The sequence below is a fragment of the Pongo pygmaeus genome, chromosome 14 (assembly GCF_028885625.2).
Source record: "Pongo pygmaeus isolate AG05252 chromosome 14, NHGRI_mPonPyg2-v2.0_pri, whole genome shotgun sequence".
NCBI lineage: Eukaryota > Metazoa > Chordata > Mammalia > Primates > Hominidae > Pongo > Pongo pygmaeus.
Window position 1 is genome coordinate 58,273,670 of NC_072387.2, and position 23,853 is coordinate 58,297,522.

Genomic DNA, 23,853 nt, shown 5'->3' on the forward strand with positions numbered 1-23,853 from the left:
GATAGACAATGGCTGGCAGTATCACTTACAAAAGTGTCTTGACCTTGATGGAGCTTATGTTGAGAAATAAAGTTTATATATTTATTATCTTTCATATATTTTATTATCTTTTGATTCCACTTTTCCACAAACTTTTAAAATTTCCCCTGTATATGATGAATTCTAGCAGAAGGCAGGAAATAAAATGGTATATCAGAGGCAGGGAATAAGTAAAAAAACAGTAAGATCAAAAATAGTAAGACAGTATATGTTGCCTCAGACTGGAAGTAGAAAGTTATTAAGCTGGTTAGGTGGTTTGGCAAAATACTGGGAATGGGGGACTTAAATAAGAAAATGGATAAATGTAAAAAATAAAATTATAAAGCCAGAGAAAGCCTTTCAAGATGTCATGTGGAAAAATTTTAAAAAATGAGAAAAGATATAGAAAAAATAAATGAGTGCAATAACAAATGGACATTTATGGCCGAGTGCAGTGGCTCACGCCTGTAATCCCAGCACTTTGGCAGGCCGAGGTGGGTGGATCACAAGGTTAGGAGATCGAGACCATCCTGTGAATGGTGAAACTCCATCTCTACTAAAAATACAAAAAATTAGCTGGGCATGGTGGCAGGCGCCTATAGTCCCAGCTACTCGGGAGGCTGAGGCAGGAGAATGGCGTGAACCCAGGAAGCAGAGCTTGCAGTGAGCCGAGATTGTGTCACTGCACTCCAGCCTGGGCAACAGAGCAAGACTCGGTCTCAAAAAAATGAATAAATAAAAATAAAAAATAAACGGACATTTATCCTAAGTTTGACATTGTGTAGAGTGCTTTGTATGTATTATTTCCATTCCTTACCACCATCTAATTTTTATAGATGAGATATCTGAGGTTCAAAAGCCACGTGGATTTTTATCAACAGCAAACCCTGGATTTGAACCACAGTCAATCTGGCTCCAAAGTATATGGCCTTTTACATTATAACACAACTTCCCACGACAAATCCATAAAGTCAGATCCAAATCATGGAAAATTTTCTGTTTTTGCTTTGGGTGGTGGTTACAGAGGTCTTAGTTTTATAATTATTCATTAAGCTGTATATATTTATATATTTTAGCATATTTTTCTGTATTATATATTATGTTTCACAGACACACCCACACAAATGAGTCTATATATAAAAGACTGGAAAGAAAAGGAGAAAAAGAAGAGAAGTTGGCCACAAACAAGGGGCCCTAGGCCGGGCACAGTGGCTCATGCCTGTAATGTCTGCACTTTGGGAGGCCAAGGCAGGAGGATCACCTGATGTCAAGAGTTTGAGACCAGCCTGGCCAACATGGTGAAACCCTATCTCTACTAAAAATACAAAAATTAGCCACACCTGTAATCCCAGCTACTCAAAGAGGTTGAGGCATGAGAATCGCTTGAACCCGGGAGGCAGACATTGCAGTGAGCCAAGATTGCACCACTGCACTCTACCCTGGGCAACAGAGCGAGACTCTGTCTCAAAAAAAAAAAAAAAAAAAAAAAAAGAACAAGTGGAGGGTCCTAAAAGTAGAAGTAGAATAGAACGTATGTATGTATGTATGTATGTATGTATTTATTTATTTATTTTTTTGAGACGGAGTCTCGCTCTGTCACCCAGGCTGGAGTGCAGTGGTGCGATCTTGGCTCACTGCAACCTCCGCCTCCCAGGTTCACAACATTCTCCTGCCTCCCGAGTAGCTGGGACTACAGGCACCTGCCACTACGCCCGGCTTATTTTTTTTTGGTATTTTTTAATAGAGACAGGGTTTCACCATGTTAGCCAGGATGGTCTCGATCTCCTGACCTCGTGACCCACCTGCCTCAGCCTCCCAAAGTGCTGAGACTACAGGTGTGAGCCACTGCACCCAGACGAATTTATTTTTTGAGTCAGGGTCTTGCTCTGTTACCCAGGCTGGAGTGCAATGGCACGATACTGGCTCATGACAACCTCCACATTCCAGGCTCAAACGATCCTCCCACCTCAGCCTCCCAAGTAGCTGGGACTACAGGCATGTGCCACCATGCCTGGCTAATTTTCGTGTTTTTTTTTTTGTAGAGCTGGGATTTTGCCACGTTGCCCAGGCTGCTCTTGAACTCCCGGACTCAAGCGATCCACGTACCTTGGCCTCCCAAAGTGCTGGGATTACAGGCGTGAGCCACCACGCCCAGCCAGAATTTATTTTTTCAACAGCTAAAATAAAACTTACCTTTACTTAAGTAACATTGTTATAGAAAACAAACATGATAGTATTTTAAAAAGTGTTAACGGGCCTGGGGGTGGAAAGTGGGAGAGGTTGTGGCACACAACGAAAGCAAATGGTATTTTCAAATACTACAAACCCTTAGTGGCAACATTTATATACCACTATTCTTATCTAGCCAACTGAAAATTCCTTGGACAACTTTTAGCAAAATATCCCAAGTTTCAGTCTAGATGCTCTTAAATGCAAAAAAAAAAAAAAAAAAAAAAGCATTGGTTTTAATATATTTTGGAGTTCAAACTTATATTCTCCCCAGTTAATCCAAATTAACAAAGTTTAAGGCACAGCACTGAGATATCACTAAACGAAAATGGAAATAGGGCCAGTTCCTCAAAAGATATCAAGTGGAGTTTTACTCCTTCTCTTCTGGGTAAGTATAACCTGTCCCCTTATTCTTAATTTGCAACAAACAAAAAGTCTGACATTGGACAACTTATCATGGATGAAGTTCTGTTAAAGACAGCACAGAAGATCAGTAATCAGCTGGAAGATTCCCAGGGCAAGAAAGAGCCACTTAGTTCTGGAAACCATCCATGCTGACTTAGTCATGAGGTTAATCTATATATAGACTCATAAGCAAAGAGTGACTCAAACATCATTTGTTTTAAAATATTACTAATAAAAAATCCTAATAAACTTATCCTTATTTGAGATAAGTTAAAACAGGCAATAAACAGGAGATAAAAATTTCCTAGAAAACATACACATCCTTCAGAAACGAAAACGAGAAGCACTCTGGGTCTGCTAAATATGATCCCAGAATAAGAAAATTACATTAAAATATATAACGATTGAAAAACATCATAAGTACAAAACCAAACTGAACTCACTGGTTAAATAACAATCCAAACTTTGAAGTTAACTGAAAAAAACTGAATAGGGAGTCAAATCCATACTTACTTATCATCCCTTTCTAGACATTTGACTAGAATTGGTAAAATCCCAGATTTTATTAAGTCATCAATCGGTGGATTTCTGTCACTGGATAACAGTTTTCTAGGAAAATAAATATAAGAAATTAATTGCTATAATTTTCAAACTGTGAAAAGAAATAACAATGTATTAACTTCTAGACTACCAGGTAACACAACTGGGGAATGACATAATTCTCTCTCTGGACAAATTAGTATTTACCTTGCTGCCTGGACAGCACTCAATTGGACCACTGGGTTATCACTTGTGGCATTCTGCAATACCAAATGTAAATTTCAGAAATGAAAAAAATAATCAATTTCAAAATACTTCAAAACGAGAATATTAAATTAATAACATACCTGCAATATAGCTTCTAGGGTTACATTTTGCTTAAAAAGAAAAAAAAACATAGTTCAGCAGAGTTTATTAGCAAAATTACATTCATTAAATAGTGTACCTGATAAAGTTAGAGTTAATATACTTTAATTATCATTATAAAGTTGGTCTTATATTAGAAATGAAGTTCTCACAGTTACTATAAAAATTATTTTAAAATCACTATTAAAACATGGTAACTTACTGCTTTAAAATCAGCATCAACATCTGAATCTTCTAGACTTTCTTCTTGGGGAACATTTCTCTTTTTCAGTAAGTGTTCATCTCTTTTGTTCTGAAAGGCAACCAATAAATGCTTAAGAAGTCATAAGGACTACTGGTAATGAAAAATCCATTAAAACTAGTTCAACTTTATTAGGCAATTATGAAACAAATACTGAACACATAAGGATAATATGAATTAAGTGTGCATACTGCAAACCAATGACGAGGGTCACATTCTGGCTTTGGTAACAAAATTACCTGGCTTGCTTTTACATACACACAGCACACACACTTCATTAAGCACCCACTGTGGTTTGTTTTTTTTTTTTTTGGAGACAAGAGTCTTGCTCTGTCACCCAGTCTGGAGTGCAGTGGCACAATCTCAGCTCACTTCCAACCTCTGCTTCCCGGGTTCAGGTGAGTCTCGTGCCTCAAACTCCTGAGTAGCTGGGATTACAGTCATGCGCCACCACACCTGGCTAATTTTTATATTTTTAGTAGAGATGCATTTTTGCCATGTTGGCCAGGCTGATCTCAAACTCCTGGCCTCAAGTGATCCGCCTGCCTCGGCCTCCCAAAGTGCTGGGATTACAGGTGTGAGCCACTGCGCCTTGCCTATTTGCGTAAGTTTGCTCATACTTAAATTGTAGATTGTTTGCAAAAATGGCAGTAATTCCCCTTCCCATATCCAGTCCCGCACTGACTGTAGGCATGGCTGTGTGACTTGCTTTGGCAATGGGACATTAAGCAAACAGACTTGAAAAGTGGTTACATATCAGGGACAGGTTCTCTTTTGCAACTTTTTTCCTGAAACCACCTTGTGAACACTGAGCCATGGAGAATGAGACTGCGTGGACAACAACCAAGTCCCAGCCAAGTTACCTGAGACCATGCTAGATCATCTAGTCACCAACCAACCCTGCCAGCTGACCAGAGACAATAAGGGAAGCCTGCAGAAAACAGCTGAACTGGCCTATGCCAGAAAACCCACTCTGCCAACCCACAAAATTGTTAGCTCAATAAAATGGCTATTGTTTTAAGCTACATAGTTTGGAGTGGTGTATTATGAAGCAAAAAACTAGATGATGCACTCATGTTTTTAAATTTATGCTGTATTTAAATGAATGACTTCTAAAATTTCTAGTATTTTGTTGTTGTTCCTTCTCTCTACTTGCTATAAATTTGTCTCCTGAATTACCACTTTAACTGTATTCTACACGTTCTGACATATAATAGTTTTCCTACTGTTCATTTTTAGGTATTCTTAGACTCCATTAAGATTTCTTTGATGCTCAATATATTCAATATATTCAGACATACTTTAAAACATTCACAACTATGAGGTTTTTTTAACTGTCTTATTCAGTGATTTCTAATTTAATTATATTGTAGTCAGAGAACACGTATGTACAATACACTGAAATTAGCTGACATCTGCTTTATACCAGAAGTTCTCAAACTTTCTCAGTCCACAGTGTAGGCCAAAGTAGTCATTTGGGAAAAAGAAAAGAAAAACAAACTGAAAGAAAAAACTATTTCACTCTTAGATAAAATAATTGTAGAAAGGAATGTAGTGTTATTTAAGTGTTTAAACTGTGGACTACCTCGAGATCTAACAGTTCTGTGGTATCTGAAAGATGTCACTGTATTTCTCTCAAAACTGAAATATCCCAAAGACCCTTTCAGGTCACTGTGGAGCCCCATGTTACCTCAGCGCAGAGTTTGGAAACTATATCTTATTCTATCATAAAACCAGTTTCCAAACACATATGTGGTTTTACATGTGTCTATTAGTTAAAATTTGTGAATTAAATTATTCAAATTTTCTATCTCTTCTTGTGTTTATTCACTACTAAGAAGAAAATCTCCCACAATGATTATATCTTTGATGAATTTCCCCTTCTAATTTTGCAAATTTTGACTTTATATATATATATAGAGAGAGAGAGAGAGAGAGAGAGTGTTAGGCATATACTAGTTTAGAGCTATTATAGCTTCTTTGTAAATTATTTCTTTTATCAAACATTGGGTAACAACCCCTGCATTTAAATTGAAAACATCCTAACATAGACCAAAATATCTATGGCACAAGAACCATATTTACTTATTTTTTATTTTTTTATTTTTTATTTTTTAGATGGAGTTTTTGCTCTTGTTGCCCAGGCTGGAGTACAATGGTGCGATCTCGGCTCACTGCAACCTCCACCTCCCGGGTTCAAGTGATTCTCCTGCCTCAGCCTCCTGAATAGCTGGGATTACAGGCATGCGCCTCCACACCCGGCTAATTTTGTATTTTTAGTAGAGATGGGGTTTCTCCATGTTGGTCAGGCTGGTCTCGAACTCCCGACCTCAGGTGATCCGCCCACCTCAGCCTCCAAAAGTGCTAGGATTACAGTCGTGAGCCACTGCCCCCGCCCCATACTTTACTCTTAACAAAAATATGTACAAGCCAAGGAAAAATAATCACTGGGCAGGTTTCTAATGGTCAGATTAATCACTAAAACCAATAACTTAAACTGTCCCTTCACTTGATACCTAGAGATTTTTACCCTCCTGAAAACTGCACTACAATAAATTCAGCATCCATAAAGGGTATACTTTTCTTTTGTCAGGTGAGAAAGCAGCTCAGGGGTTATGGGAACTTACCTAATTTCAACACCCAACCAATCCTTAAACACACATATGGATTAGATGGATTTCTAAAATTCCTTTAAAAATCCATTATTAATCTATTATCCATGTATGCATGTATTTACCTAGCCCTTTTGGATCTTGTTTTTTACTAGGTTGAACCACATGAACTGCTTTGTAGGTCAAAGCAGTTAACTACGGGCAATTTCTTATAACCCAACTTAATATATTGTTTGAGTTAGTAAGTTCTGTATGTTATTAAACTCTACATAAAGTACTTCCTTTTCATTCCCAAATTCCTCTTTCCATCTTGAAAAACTGGCTTGCAATTCTATACCTAAACTTGTGGAACAAGTTTGATGTCACTTCTTTTAAATCTTATGAAAAGGATAATTACATTATTCATCAGCCCCCTTTCAAGCTTGAAATAAGTAATTAAATCTGTTTTTATCCAATAATACCCTCACTTTAAATCTTCATCTAGTTTAGGTTTTAGTTCCTTGGGTTTTTTTTTTTTTTTTTTAAAGAAATAGTCCAACCCTGGTTGCATCTAAATGCTTTCAATGAGGTAGGAAAATATACTCAATGAAAATTCCCCTCCATATTAACATTTATGAAATGATATTTCTGCTGGGTGACTACATGGATATTCACCCACAAGTTTTATAAGTTATATTTATGTTTTGGGCAGTCTGTTCAGTGTGTTATACTTTGATTAAAACAAATTTTTTAAAATAACACTACTGGTTCATCAATCATGTTAAGAACTGACAATCTAATGCATGTTTCTTTTTTCCCTGCAGGATTATTTAATTCATCTTATCAAATAGCTGCTTTTTTCAATACTAACTTAGGCTTTTTTTGGTAACTGAAATTTTTATTGAGATAATTGTATATTCACATGCAGTTATAAGAAATAATACGGAGAGATCCCTTGTATGCTTTGCCCAGGTTACCCCAATGGTAACACTTTGCAAAACTATAGTACAGTATCACAACTGGGATACTGACATTGATACAATCCACTTATTTTATTCAGACTTCTCATTTTACATGTATTTGCATGTGTGTGTGTGTGTGTATTACATCCCATACAATTTTATCACCTGTATAGATTCATGTTATCTATCACCACAGTCAAGATGGTAAACACTTCCAAAAACACAAGATGCATTCCTCCTGACCTTTTATAAGCAAAATCAACTCCTTCTCATCTCTCTGACACCGTATATAACCCTTGGCAACTACTAACCTCTCTTCCATTTCTAAAATTTTATCATTTCAAAAATGTTATATAAATGGGATCATATGGTATATAACCTTTTTTTATGACAGAATTATAGGCTCAGTATAATTGTCTGGAGATTTATATAAATTGTTGCTTGTATCAACAATTGTTGCTTATATAATTGTTCATTTTTATTGCTGAATAGTATTTCATCATATAGATATACTGTAGACATATTACAGTATGTCTACTTACCCATTAAAGGTCATCTGTGTTGTTTCTAAGTTTTGGCTATTAAAAATAAAGTTGCTATATAGACATGCATGTACATATTTCATATAAATACAAATCTTCCTTTCTCTGGGATCAATGTCCAGGATTGTATGCACTGGGTTATACAGAGGTTGCATGTTTAGACAAAAAACTGACAAACTGTTTTCCGAGTGACTGTACCATTTTACATTTCCACCACTAACATGAGTGACCAGTTTTTCCACATCTTCGCCAGCATTTGGTGTTGTCACTATTGTTTATTTTAGCTGTTCTGATAGATATGTAGTTGTGGCTTTAATCTCTATTTCCCTAATAGCTAACAATGCTAAACATCTTTTCATGTGCTTATTTAATGTCTGCATGTCCTCTTTTCAATGAAATGACTTCACATCTTTTTAAATTAGACTGTTTTGGTTTTTCTTACTATTAAGTGTGTGTGTGTGTGTGTGTGTGTGTGTGTGTGTAAGAATCAGGGGTCTCACTACGTTGCCCAGGCTACAGTGCAGTGACTGTCCATAGGCAAGATCATAGCATACTGCAGCCTCCAACTCTGGGGCTCAAGTGTTGTTTCTGCCTCAGCCTCCTGAGTAGCTGGGAATACAGGTGTATGCCACTGCACCCGGCTCTTACTGCTGAGTTTTGAGAGTTCATTATATGTGCTGGATACTAGTCTTTTACTGAATACGTAGTTTAACAGATATTTTCTTCCAATATCTAGCTTGTCTTTTCTATCTTTTCATATGGGCTCTCACACAGCAAAATTTTTAATTTAATCAGGTCCAATTTATCAATTGTTCTTTTATGGATTAGGCTTTTGTGGTCAAATATAGCTCTTTGTCTCCAGATCCAGAAAATTCTCTGTTTTTTCTAAAACTTTTATAGCTTTGTGCTTTACATTTAAGTCTATAATCCATTTTGTATTTTTGCATAAGGCGTGAAGTTTAGGCTCATCATTTTTTAAAAACCTGTCCTTCCCTCCATTGAATTGGTTTTGTAACTTTGCTAAAAATCAGCTGGATGTATTCATGCAGGTCTATTTCTGGGTTATATTTTCTGTTCCACTGTCTATATGTCTTTCCTTCTACCAATAACACACAGTATTGATTACTATAGCTATATACTATAAGCTTTCATATTAGGTGAAGTAATTTCCCCTTTTTTCTTTTTGTCAAGATTGTTTTAGCTATTCTAGAGACTGTGTCTTTCCATACACATTTTTAAATGTCTATCTGTGTCCACAAAATATCTTGGTTGAATTTCAATAGGAAATGCGCATTAAACCAACAGATCAATTTAGGGAGAATCAATGTCATTATTACGTTAAGGCTTCCAATCCGTGAACACAGTATACGTCTCTCCATTTACTTAAGTCTTGTTTCATGTCTTTCACCAATATTTTGTAACATTCACTGTATAAATCCTGTACATGTTTGTTAATGTATACTGAAGTATTTTATTTTCTTTGAATTGTCTAAAAATTGTATTGTTTTTAATTTTGGTTTCTGCATGTTCAGCATATATAAATGCAATTGATTTCTTTATTCTGTGACCCTGCTAAACTCACCTGTTAGTTCCAGGAGCTTTCTGATAGATTCCTTGGGATGTTCTACATAGATAATCACATTATTTGCAAATAGGGACAGTTTTAGTTCTTCCTTTACAAACTACATACCTTTCATTTCTTTTTCTTGCCTTATATGGCACTGGCTAGAACTTCCAGCATTATACTGAATAAGAGCAGTTATGATGGATATTATCACCTTGCTTCTGAATCTCAGGGGAAAGCATTTAGTCTTTCACCATTAAGTATGATGTTAGCTGTGAGGTTTTTGTGGTGCTCTTTATCAAGATGAGGCAATTCCTTTCTATTCCTTTTATCAGAAATGAGTAACTGATATGATCATATTTTTCTTTTTTGGCTTATTAATATGGGAGAATTTAGAGTATTTTTTAAAAGATCTTTCAAACAATTAACTAAACAAGTAGTGGATCTTATTAACCAAGTGGGGCACTTGGGTGGATTTTTTCTTTATGTAGGATCTTAAACTTGCCTCACCTCCAAAGCTAATGAAAATAAGGGCCTATGGCCTATCTGACTGACCAATCATCAAGAAAAGATTAGGTCAAATTTAATATAATGTGCCAAAAGTTGAAAATATAAGTAACAGGTTTTGAGCTCATTCTCAACCCACAAAGCATTATTCAACCAACACACATGTATTTTGAGAGGCATTACAGCATAATGGTTAAGAGCTCTGCCATTTATTAGCTTTTGACTATGCAAGTTACTTAATTCCTATGTAACTCTGTCTATAATGTGATAAAAAAAGAGGTACAGATGTGTGTTTAAGTGTTGATGCATAAAAGCCTCTCTAAATTGGGAAGAAAGAGAGCAAGGAGGTAAAAGAAAAAACAATTCACACGAAAGGAGTCAGAGGCCAGGTAAACAGGACCTATTAATAAACAGATGTCATCTGTCATCCTCAATTTTGAGGGATCAGTATCTGTTATTTGAAGTGTGATCCTTACACTAGTTAATAATTCTCAAACTGTTTGTTACAGTTCTGCTACAAGATAAGGAGCTTTTACCTTCAGGGTGATAAGCCTCTAAAGTAACAAAACAAGGTGGGGAGGGGAGCTTGTGCCAGAATGTAAATCAACTGTGAAACTAAGCAAACTGTTTAGTTCAGCTCTTTATTTAGACAGAAAGACCTGCTTTAAACATATTATTTTTAAAAAGTTGACAAAAATTCTACATACGTATTGAGTAAAACATGATGCTCTGAAATATGTATATGCTGTGGAATAGCTATGAGTTAATAAACACAGTTGAGTGCGGTGGCTCATGCCTGTAATCCCAGAACTTTGGGAGGCTGAGGCGGGCAGATTGCTTGAGCTCAAAAGTTCAAGACCAGCCTGGGCAACATGGCAAAACCCCGTATCCACCAAAAATACAAAAAATTAGCTGAGCAAACTGGTGAGCACCTGTGGTCCCAGCTACCCAGGAGGGTAGGAGAATTGCTTGAGCCTGGGAGGCAGAAGTTGCAGTGAGCCAAGATTGTGCCACTGTACTCCAACCTGGGTGACAGAATGAGACCCCATCTCAGAAAAAAAAAAAAAACAAAAAAAAACCACACATGTATTACCTTACATTTCATTTTTGTGTGTGTGGTGAAAACACTTAAAATCTACAGTCAGTGATTTTTCAAGAATATAACACATTGTTATTAACTATAGTTCATAACCATGTGATATGGTTTGGCTGTATTCCTACCGAAATCTCATCTTGAATTGTAACTCCCACAATTCCCATGTGCCGTGGGAGGTGATTAAATTATGGGGGTAGGTCTTTCCTTCGCTGTTCTCATGATAGTGAATGAGTCTCACAAGATCTGATGGCTTTAAAAACAAGAGTTTGCCTGCACAAGCCCTCTTGTCTGCTGCCATATGGGTATGCCTTTCACCTTCTGCCATGATTGTGAGATCTCCCCAGCCACACGGAAGTTTGAGTCCAATAAACCTCTTTCTTTTGTAAATTGCCCAGTCTCAGGTATGTCTTTATCAGCAACGTGAAAATTGACCAATATACATGTTCTACAGTAGAGGTCTTGAACTTATCCCTCCTAACTGAAATTTTTTATACTTTGAATCAGTATCTCCCCAAATCCCTGTGCCCCCCACCCCTGGCCCCAGCCCCTGGTAACCACCATCCTACATGAGTCTAGCTTTTTTAGACTCCATGCATAAGTGAGAGCAAGTGATACTTGCCTTGTTTGCCTGGCTTATTTCTGGTAATGTAATGTCCTCCAAGTTCATCCATGTTGTTGCAAAAGAGAGGGTTTCTTTCTTTTAAGGCTGAAAAGTATTCCACTATGTATACATACCACATTTTCTTTTTCTATTTGTCTACTGGTGGACATTTAGGTTGATTCCTTATCTCGGGTATTGTGATGCAATAAACATGGGAGTGCAGATATCTCTTCAACATACTGGCTTCATTTTTCCTTTGGATATATACACAGTAGTGGGACTGCTTGATCACATGGTAGTTCTATTTTTACGAACTTCCCCATACTGTTTTCTATAATGGCTATACTAATTTACATTCTGACCAAGAGTGTACAAGAGTTTCCTTTTCTCCACATCCTCACCAACATGCGTTATCTTTCATCTTTTTGATAACCGTTATTCTAACAGGTGTAAGATGATATCTCACAGTAGTTTTAATTTTATTTCTCTGATTAGTAATGTTGAACAATTTTTAGTATATTTATTAGCCATTTCTATGTTTTGAGAATGTTTATTCTGCTCTTTTGCCCTTTTTTTTTTTTTTTTTGAGACGGAGTCTCATTCTGTCACCCAGGCTGGAGTGCAGTGTGATCTCGGCTCACTGCAAACTCCGCCCCCCAGGTTCACGCCATTCTCCTGCCTCAGCCTCCCGAGTAGCTGGGACTACACGCAAATGCCACCACGCCCAGCTAATTTTTTGTATTTTTGGTAGAGATGGGGTTTCAACGTGTTAGCCAGGATGGTCTCGATTTCCTGACCTTGTGATCCGCCCGCCTCGGCCTCCCAAAGTGCTGGGATTATAGGTGTGAGCCACCGTGCCCAACCCTTGCCCATTTTTTAATTGTTAGTTTTCTTGCTATTGAGTTCATTATATAATATTAACCCCTTATCAGATGTATGGTTTGCAAATATTTTCTATAGGTTCTCTCTTTATTAATAGTCTCTTTTGCTGTGCAGAACCTTTTAAATTTGAAATAATTGCATCTGTCTATTTTTGTTTTGTTGTCTGTGTTTTTGGGGTCATATCCAGGAAAACATTGCCCAGACCAATATCATGGAGATTTTCCTCTGTGTTTTCGTCCAGTAGTTTTACAGTTTCACATCTTATGTTTGCATTTTAATCTATTTTGAGTTGATTTTTGTATATGGTGTGAAATAAAGGCCTGGTCTCATTTGTCTGCATGTAGATAGCCAGTTTTCCCAAGACCATTTATTGAAAAGGCTGTCCTTTCCTGTTGCATGTTCTTGGCACCTTTGTCAAAAATCAACCACAAATATGTGGATTTATTTCTGGTGAAATAAATTCTTGCATGTCAGAGCATATCTTTTTAAATATTCACCTTAGTTGCCTTAGAGACCCCTTTCTTTTTTTTCTGGATAACATTATTTCCTTTCCAGTTACTATGGTTCGATTTCTGAAAATACTTGTAGTAGGACCAAAAATGAAATTAACTAAAGAAATCTCAAGTAATTTCTTATTTCAAATTTAAGAATTCCCCAAGTAAGCCATAGAAAGCAAACTCTTCTGTTCCACTGTTCTGTGTGTGTGTTTTTATGTCACTATCATGCTGTTTTGATTACTATGGCTTTGCAGCAGATTTTCATATCAGGTAGTGTGATGCTTCTGGGTTCATTCTTTTAAGATTGCTTTGGCTACTTGGGGTCTTCTGTGGTTTCATACAAATTTTAGAGGTTTTTTTTTTCTATTTCTGTGAAAAATGACATTAGAGGTTTGATAGAGATTACACTGAATCTGTACATCACTTTGGGTAGTACTGATATTTTAATAATACTAATTCTTCCAAATCCGTGAACATGGGATATCTTTCAATTTACTTCTGTCAGAAAGACTCTCTTGAAGGAAGCACTGCCTTCTTTTACATTTTGGCACAAGCTCCCTAACTTGTCACAGATGAGAACTTTTGAGTAGCACGGCCTATATCTGAAGTATTTGTCTTAAAATTTCAATACATGACTTAAATATAAGTGCATATTTTTAGAGATTATAATTAAATTTAATTCGTGAATATCAGCACTTAATCGACTACATAGCCACAATTTGATTAGGCATTTTAAGATGGGCTAAGGAAGAGACTTAGGAGTTATTTGGGAGGCTGGGGTGGAGGGATGTAGATGGATAGTGAATGTGGTTATTATCTGCACTTTAGAAGCTTACAATCTAAGGGAAAACGAAATATTCAAAGCAAAATCCCATAGAGTAAAGTGAGTTACAATTGACGGATGATATCCACTAGTTCAATTTCTCAGTGAAACTCTGGGGACTAGATCCCTTTTGTTTTCAAGAATCTTAATGTCACTAAATAAAAACAATGTGATTCTCTCCTCAATGGAGCAATAGAGAGAGCAAGGCCTGGAATCAGGGACAGATACTCTGACCATAAAGAGTGGAGGAATCTTCTCTTGAAGAGCTCTCCACATCTCTGTAAAATCACATCAAAATCAATTAAGTTTTGTCTGAATAAACTTCAGGCGTTGTTTCAGGAAAAGTTTGCTTTCTACTGCTTACTTGGGGAATTCTTAAATTTGAAATAAGAAATTGCTTGAGATTTCTTTAGTTAATTTCATTTTTGGTCCTACTACAAGTATTTTCAGAAATCGAACCATAGTAACTGGAAAGGAAATAATGTTATCCAAAAAAAAAAAGAAAGGGGTCTCTAGGGCAACTAAGGTGAATATTTAAAAAGATATGCTCTGACATGCAATAATTTTTAGTTCTATAAATTAGAGAAGGCAGCACAACAACAGGAGGAGGATCAAGTAACCAAATATAATATATAAATTAGTAGCTTAGATTTATAAGCATATTAGAAGGGCTAAAATGATTAAACAAGAGGAGGCTTCTGAACTAATACAAAAGTTTTAAAGTGGAATTGCAAGCGTGAAAAGTTAAGGAAAAGTAAGGGCCCATATCTGGTGGCAGACGGTGTAATGTTAACAGATGGCAATAAATACTAATTACTTAATTCCAATTTTACTTCTATTGCATCTATTAAAGAAAGTAATCTTCATTTGGTGAATGAAAATCCAGACAAAAAAAGGACGCACACTAGTCTACCTACATAGAGTTCTAAATATGCAAAATAATCTGTGTTAGAAATCAGAATAATGGTTACCTTCGGGGATAACCAATACCTAGAAAGGGGCCCTGGGGTATTCTCTTTTTTGATCCAGGAGCTGGTGGTTACACAAATGTGTTCAAACTACAAATATTCATCAAGCTGGATACTTGTGATGTGTGGACTTTTTGTATATATGGTGTATGTCAACAAAATGTGAAAAAGAAAAAAAGTTTAAAGCGTTAAGACTGGAAAAAACACCTTACTTTATTAAGTTAAGGTTTAGCTCATTTCTCTGGTCTAAATGACCCAAAGATCTGAAAGAACTTGCCAATATGATTACCAAAGTATTGTTGTGTCCATAAAGGAGTTGACAGGGAATGGGAATTAGCAAGTAGTTTTATGCTTATGTTAATGTTTATTATGTTAATGTTTATTAATATACACAATTATTGATGATTAATAGATAATAGACATAACATATTCTAACATTAGTTGTTAATCCATTGATGACTGAAACAAAAAAAAATGATCTTCCTTGTTAATTTCCTAATTTTGGAGCTACTGGACTAATTACATAGAAAATATTCTATGTTCCGAGTAGCTGGAACTACAGGTGCATGCCACCACACCCAACTAATTTTTTTATTTTTAGTAGAGACAGGGATTCACCATGTTGGCCAGGCTGGTCTCGAACTCTTGACCTCAGGTGAATTTTTTGAAATTTAGTAAATACATAATACAACTCTTAGCAAGTATTTTCAAAATTTAATTTTAAAAAGGGGGTGGGGAAAGGGTACAGGAGAATGGATGTCAGGAACTATATACTATACCAATGAGCATGACATTTATTGGCAAAAATTCAAAATATGGTTATTTAAACATCTGAAAAAATAAGCTAATTCCAATTTATCCTTCAGGTTTCAGCTTAAATGTTATTTCTTCAGACAAATCACCTTTGAATGCCCAATTTTAAAAAAAACCTCACTCTTAACTTTCATGGCTATTTTTCCTCCACAGCATCATTCACAATTTGTAAGGATATATTTGGTTATGTGATTATCTAGTGTTCACCTCCATGAGACAATTGCTCAAATGGTAATGCTTGGTTGAATAACTAAATGCATTTCTGATGAAGACCTTATGAATGTAGTTAAAATGAGCTTCTGGCAATATTGTTGTAAAACTACAGATTTGAAGAGCTACCTAGCCCATGTATGAAACAAAGTGTGTATTTAAAATAATTATTAAATAATAAATGCACAAGTCTATTTCTAGTGACTCTAAGAGAATGTGTACTTTCAGAATCAAGACCCTCTTCCTTCTCCCTACAACTGAAAAGTTTCAAGACGGTAATTTTTTTTTTTTTCTTTGAGACAGAGTCTCGCTCTGTCACCTAGGCTGGAGTGCAGTGGCGCGACCCTGGCTCACTGCAGCCTCTGCCTCTAGGGTTCAAGCAATTCTCCAGCCTCAGCCTCCCGAGTAGCTGGAACTACAAGGTGCGTGCCACCACACCCAACTAATTTTTGTATTTTTAGTAGAGACAGGGATTCACCATGTTGGCCAGGCTGGTCTCGAACTCTTGACCTCAGATGATCTGTCTGCCTTGGCCTCCCAAAGTGCTGGAATGACAGCATGAGTCACCGCACCCAGCCCAAGATGGTAATTCAATATAGGAAGGACTTTTAGGAGTGAATTACATGAGGAAAAGTCTAACCTAAGACAAACACCAAAGATCTGAAATAAGTTTTAAATTTATTTTTTAAAAGATATGTGTATAGGCCGGGTGCGGTGGCTCACACCTGTAATCCCAGCACTTTGGGAGGCTGAGGCGGGCAGATCATGAGGTCAGGAGATTGAGACCATCCTGGCTAACACGGTGAAACTCCATCTCTACTAAAAATACAAAAAATTAGCCAGATGAGGTGGCAGGCGCCTGTAGTCCCAGCTACTTGGGAGGCTGAGGCAGAAGAACGGCGTGAACCCGGGAGGTGGAGGTTGCAGTGAGCCGAGACTGCGCCACCGCACTCTGGCCTGGGTAAGACTCTGCCTCAAAAAAAAAAAAAAAAAAAAAAAGATATGTGTATATGTGTATAGAAAGAGAATTCACTATTATTTTCTGGATTAGCAATTTAAATATTTGTTTCAAATAAAATGTGTTCACATGAAAACACAATTTGGGCCAAGCATGGCAGTTCATGCCTGGAATCCCAGCAGAAGGACGACTGTTCGAGTCCAGGAATTCAAGGCCAGCCTGGGCAACATAGTGAGACCTAGTCTCTACAGAAAATAAACAAAATTAGCTGGGTGTGGTGGTGTGCCTGTATTCATAGCTACTCAGCCGGCTGAGGTGGGAGGATCACTTGAGCCCTGGAGGTCAAGGCTGCAGTGAGCCAAGATCACACCACTTCACTCCAACCTGGACAGAGTGAAACGCTGCCTCAAAAAAAGAAAAAGAAAAAAGAAAACACAATCTGATGAAGGTAACTCTAAAATCCTCCAAAAATAATGGAAGAAAATACAATAAATTTTAATAGCAGTTGCTTTCAGTTGGGAAAACACAAGGTTTTTCTATTTTTATTTACTTTTCTAAAGTATCTTTACCGCGTATGTGTAACTTTTACATGGGGAAAGGGAGAGGAAGCCCACAGAAATAGGATGTCAAAGAAAAACTATCTAACTTCATCAGATGTTATGAGAATTTCAGTGATGGTAAAGTGCTTCACACAGGGCCTAGTACCCTCAGTAAACGAAAGCTATTATGAATAAGTACCATGATAAAGTATCCAGTGATGTGTGGTTTTAGGGATGACCACTAATTTGCCACAGTATTTTCATTATTCAAGATACACAGAATTTTAACATCAGAAAAATCTAATTAGTTTTCTTTAAATGTAAATCAACCTTACCTTCCGCAGTTCCACTGTCACTTCATTTCTATGTCTTCGCATTGTCTAGAAAAGAAAAACAAAGATTACAGATGTATCAAAATATGGATACTGCTAATATATAAAGATCTCAGCTGGGTGCAGTGGCTCATGCCTATAATCCCAGCACTTTGGGAGGCCGAGGCGGGCAGATCACTTGAGGTCAGGAGTTCAAAACCAGCCTGGCCAACATGGCGAAACCTAGTCTCTACTAAAAATACAAAAAATTAGCCGGGCTTGGTGGCAGGCACCTGTAATCTCAGCTACGTGGGAGACTCTGAGGCAGGAGAATTGCTTGAACCCGGGAAGGGGGGGGTTGCAGCAAGCCGAGGTGGCGCCAGTACACTCCAGGCCTGGGCGACAGAGCGAGACTGCATCTCAAAAAAAAGAAGAAGAAGAAAAAAAAAAAAACACTCAAGTATTTGAGTTAGAAGTCATTTAATATTGCCTGGGTGCAGTGGCTCACACCTGTAATCCCAGCACTTTAGAAGGCTGGAGGATCACTTGGGCCAAGAGTTTGAGATCAGCCTGGCCAACATGGCAAAACCCCATCTCTACTAAAAATACCAAAATTAGCTGGGTGCAGTAGCACGCCGCTATAGACCCAGCTATTCCTGGAGGCTGAAGCTCAAGAATCGCTTGAACCTGGGAGACGGAGGTTGAAGTGAGCTGAGATCACGCCACTGCACTTTAGCTTGAGTGACAGAGCGAGACTCTGTCTCAAAAAATAAATAAAAAGGAAGAAATTTATAATCTCAATGACTGATACATCTTATACTTTAAATGATGAGCTACAATTAGTTAAAAAGCCAAATTCTGTATTTTACTGGATATCTGTTGGTTAATTTTGTGGAAGGTGGGACTTGGCTGCCTAGGACCCATTTCCCTGCCCTAACTGTACCCAGTCATCTTTGGGGAATTATATCCTTCCCATCCTGTAGTCTTAATGAGACCTAAAGTGGCTCACTCTCTCCTAGCTTAAGTAGGTCGCAAGACTCAACTACACTATCAGAATTATCTCCTCTATAACTCTGAATCTTAAGGAGAAAGGGAAAAAAAGGCACATTAAATTCCAAAGGAAGAATTTTGGACAAGCTAGTAAATAATGCCTATATCCCTGACTTGCTCAATTCCCAGTTCTTCCATTTCTCTACTCATCTTATGAACTACCTTATATTCTTCCAATAAATTATGGTTTTGCTTAAGTCAGCCAGGGATGGTTTCTGATGCCTGCAATCAATGAACTATATCTCTAATGATTCATATTTTTAAAAAGTAAATTCACCGCCATGGCCTTAAAAACATGAAAATAAAAATAAGTTTGAGATAGATGTTTTGTATCAAAAGGTAAGGTACCCTTCTGAGTTTAAGAGGATCTATCAGGCATGCCTTATGGGGAAACACTGAAATAATATATATCTCCCCTTTAACATACTGATATAATGGATTCTTTTATTACACATATAAGCATAGTTACATCCTTATATTATTGGAATAAAGGCTATAAGGTCATGGTATATTATTATTTTAATATACTGCCAGATTCAGCGTGCTATATTTTATTTAATAATTCTTGTGATATCTCTTTCTTAAACCACAGTGATCTTAAGAAAAAAAAAATCTCATAAAATCCAAATTATAAAGTTTGCTAACTATACTGAAATAATCTAAACTTATACTTAAATACAGATATATATTAAATATAAACAAAAATGCCAAACAAAATTCAAATTAGTAATATTCATTTTGTGTAATGGAATGATATACTGATAAAAACTATTATCCCTGATAAGGTTCGACACTAGAAAGAGCCTTGAATTTAATTCTATATTTAGTATGTTTCTATATTGTGACTTTAGTACTATTAATATAGAGAATGTCTTACGCATAAATTCATAAAAATGACAAATGTTGAACAATCTTCAAATACCAACATTAATGAAGTGTTATTTGATAACTCTATAAGCCATCTTTATTCACTGGAAGATTAGAACTCTACCACTGTTAAAAATTTTACCTAAATGAATATTTACTCCAATTTTTCCTATAACTGAAAAGAAAAATATTTTCATTGCAATATTTGCAACACTTAACTATTTATGAATTACTAAAAGATGATGCATAACAAAAAGATCCAGGCAGCATATCTGCTCCAAAATATGATTTTCTGCTCTATCATCTTAATTCGCACTAAGATATTTCTGTATAGACAGAATTAGTGAGTTAAATTCTGAAGAACTACACTAAATTAGGAAACCACACTTAAGAGGTGATTAAAACTTAAATGTTTTAAACACCCCTAAACAGGAGTTAGCTCCCAGGTAGTAAGTGCTTCGAATATGAACATCTCAATTTATAGACACTGGTTTGATAATCTGCATAAGGAAAGTTGGAAATAGATTTTTACTGCTAAAGTAGAACTGTTATTCAAGATAGATGAATTGACTAGAAATACAGGCACCTCGATTCTTACTTGTTTGGGGTCTAAGAATCCGGCAGGCCCTACAGCTCAACTTCAGAGAAGCTTCTGTGTCTAGAAACCCCCTTGATCCTGTGTTCCATCCCTTCTTAGAGAACTGTATCACCTAATCCTAGTCAGAAAATTGTGGTATCTGCTTAGGGTTGAAGTTTTCTTACAAGGTGGTAATCTCCAGTCTAAAAGTACTATACCCATGAAACGAACCATATGAGTTTTGTGACTGCTTACTAATACATATTTATATATGTAGCAGAATTCTAAGATTTGTGTATATAACTCACTAGTAGCAAAACTTCAAAGGCGAAAGTATCTGTTACCCTCACCTATCTCTAATAATTAAAGACCACTTATTCACCCAAAAGAATCATGTAAGTATAAATGGCCAAACTCACTTAGGTCAGTTAAGAAGAGGTACTGACTACCATACATAAGTACCTCTGAGTTAGTCATGACTTACTATGCTCTGTTTAAATTACAGAAAAAGATGGACTCCCTTATATTCTCCCTTATATTCTTCCCAGGTGATCTCATCTACCCTCGTGTCTGCAATTACTGTTTCATGACCACTTCCAAGTATCTATTTTTAGTCCACTCTGTCTCTTAAGCTCCTAATCTATAAGTCATTCACCCATTCAACAAAAATTTACTCAATACATTTAAAATACATTGGGCAATACATTTGCCAACTGGGAAGCAAGTACAGAATTCACAGTCTGGCACAGGGATCGGCAAACTATAGCCTGTGTATCAAATCTGGCAGGCTATCTGTTTTTGTAGGTCCCAACAGGAATGGTTTTTACATTTTTTTAAGTGGTTACATTATAAATGATATTAAATACCTACATCATGCTCTTATTTTTGCCTCTTTGCCCTCAAATGCTAAAATATTTACTATTTGTCCTTTTAAGGAAAAGTTAGCAGACTAGGTGCAGTGGCTCACGCCTATAATCCCAATACTTTTGGAGGTCGAGGTGGGAGGATCACTTGAGCACAGCCATGCTCAACTAGCTGATTTTTCATTTTTTGTAGAAGTAGTATCTCATTGTGCTCATGTGTGCACCTACAGTTCCAGTTACTCGGGGGAGCTGAGATGGAGGATTGCTAAAGCACAGGAAGTCAAGGGTGCAGGGAGCCATGATGGTGCCACTGCATTTCAGCCTAGGTAACAGAGTGAAACCCTGCCTTAAAAAAAAAAAAAAAAAAGGTTTGCCAACACCTGGTCTAGTGGAAATGAGAGTAATAATGAGTGATAAAAATCTGTTAAGCTGGCTGGGCACAGTGGCTCATGCCTGTAATCCCAGAACTTTGGGAGGCCAAGGCAGGCAGATCCCCTGAGGTCAGGAGTTCGAGACCAGCCTGGCCAACATGGTGAAACCCCATCTCTATTAAAAATATCAAAATTAGCCGGGCATGGTGGTGCACGCCTGTAATCCCAGCTACTCAGTAGGCTGAGGCACAAGAATTGCTTGAACCTGGGAGGCGGAGGTTGCAGTGAGCCACGAGTGGGCCACTGCATTCCAGCCTGGGCGACAGAGTGAGATTCTGTCTCGAAAAAAAAAAGTGTTAAGCTTGAGATAGGAAAGTAAATGTTAAGATCTGTATCAAGAGGAGATATAATCAGAGGGACAGAAAAAAGCTCCCAAAAGAATTAAAATATGTGCATATGTGTGTTAAGGGCTGGAAGAGAGATGGTTTAAAGGCTTCAAACTCAAGTATGCTTAAAACTAATATACTTGTTCCCTTCCTGACACCCTCACCAAAAAGATCCCCCACATCTCCTCTCCTGTCAATATTCCTAATGTTAGGAAACTGTACAACCATCCAAATAGTTTCAAGAGACCAATCCTGGAAGACTATCCCTGTCTACTCACTTTCAATCCTCTGAAATCAAACAAGTCACCAGAACAGGATTCAAACCTCCCAGCTCCACTGCCACTATCTAAGAGTAAGCCACCATCATCTAATCTGGACTACTAAAATAGCCTAACTAGTCTCCTTCCATGCACTGAATCAATTTTCCACAATGTAGCTGGGGGGTTCTTTTTAAAATGCAAAATCTGTGTCATCTTTCTCTTGAATAAAATGTGTCAATGATTTTTTTCATCTCTTGGCATCCCCTGCCCCACACAAAAAATGTCATCAGAATAGCCAAACTCAAACTCCACAGACAAAACCTACAGAGGGCCAGGCACAGTGGCTCATGCTTGTAATCCCAGAACTTTGGGAGGCCAAGGTGGGAGGACTGCTTGAGCCCAGAAATTTGAGACCAGCCTGTGCAACACAGTGAGACTTGTCTCTACAAAAAAATTAAAAATTAGCCAGGTGTGGTGGCATGCACCTGTGGTCCCAGCTCTTCAGGAGGCTGAGGCAGGAAGATGGCTTGAGCCGAGGAGGTCAAGGCTGCAGTGAGCCATGATCATACCACTACACTCCAGCCTGGGTGATAGAGACCCTGTCCCCAAAACAAGCAAACAAACACCACCTACAAGGTTGGAAGACAAAGTATTCTAACGAATTCTCAAATACAAGCAGGGTCTGGTTAAATCACCAGCTACAGGACTCATATGCATATATGCAGAAGAAAATGGAAGGGCAGAAGTTATGGGGCGATTGAAGACCCTGAGAACAAGAGAACTCCCAAATCATGAATGACTAGAGACTTTGGAAAGGCAACTTGAGAACAGTTGCAAATGGAAGGGATCTTTTGCACACACCAACATCGTTAAGTATGATGGAGCTAGACACAAAATCAAAGAACTAAAGTCCTCTTCCTGGACAATGTCCTATAATGAACAGAGCCAGACCTCAGAAAATAGGATGCCAATGCCACCCCCTTTAAAAAAAAATCATCTTGTAACAACAGAAGAAAAAGATCTTGAGTGGTGAAACTAGAAAGGCTATCCTGACCCACTTCTTGCTCTTAAAAGTTCAGGAAAATCTATCAAAAAATGGACAGGAAAGGATTGGCGTTGAAGCCCATGCTGTAAGAAATGAGAGAACAGGAAACAGAGTGTTGCTATTGAAAGCCTACTGAAAAGACATATACACAAAACTGATAAAAACTATCCTAGAAAATGATAGAAAATGTGAAATAACATTATCAATCAGAATTAGAAAAACTCAGAAATGAGGTCCTAGCAATCAAAAAAGAATTAGAAATAAAGCAAAAAATTATTTCAGAAAGGAACCTAGCCAAGAGCAATCTTAAGAGCCAGTACACAACAGATAATGCTTAAGAGAAACAGACTATGTAAAGAAAAAAACTGTAATCAGAAATGAAGGTGAAAATTATCAGAAGGAAGTGACAATAAAGGCACTTAGATTTTAAATTCATATAATAAAGAGTTCTCAAATAAGAAAACCGAAGCAATGAAATAGAGCAAATACTTAAAACTACAAATCAAAAAACACTTCCTGAAATGAGAAGACTTCAACTGAAATACTGAAAGTACACCCAAGTACCTGGGGAATCCATCCAGAAAAACCAACACTGAGAAATACACAAGTAAAACTAACGGACTTCCAAAAAGAAAAGAAGAGAAAATTGCATTTGGACATCAGGCAAAAAATATTGAAAATGTGAATCAAGGACTTTATATCCACTCAAAACCGCTAAAATTTAAAGTATACAAGTGGCAAAACAACTGTTATAAACACAACTCAAGAACT

The 23,853-nt window shown here is 37.1% G+C and overlaps 1 protein-coding gene across 1 annotated transcript in view; it reads right to left on the minus strand.

Annotated features, from left to right (window-relative positions):
• Nucleotides 1-23,853, minus strand: part of KPNA3 (karyopherin subunit alpha 3) — a 91,930-nt gene that overhangs the window by 30,003 nt on the left and 38,074 nt on the right. Inside the window, exons 2-6 of the mRNA XM_054446719.2 lie at nt 17,688-17,732; nt 3,761-3,850; nt 3,540-3,569; nt 3,400-3,452; nt 3,166-3,261 (exon numbers count right to left, since the gene is read on the minus strand). Of these exons, the coding sequence (XP_054302694.1) occupies nt 3,166-3,261; nt 3,400-3,452; nt 3,540-3,569; nt 3,761-3,850; nt 17,688-17,732 (314 nt within the window). The remainder of the gene's footprint in view (nt 1-3,165; nt 3,262-3,399; nt 3,453-3,539; nt 3,570-3,760; nt 3,851-17,687; nt 17,733-23,853) is intronic.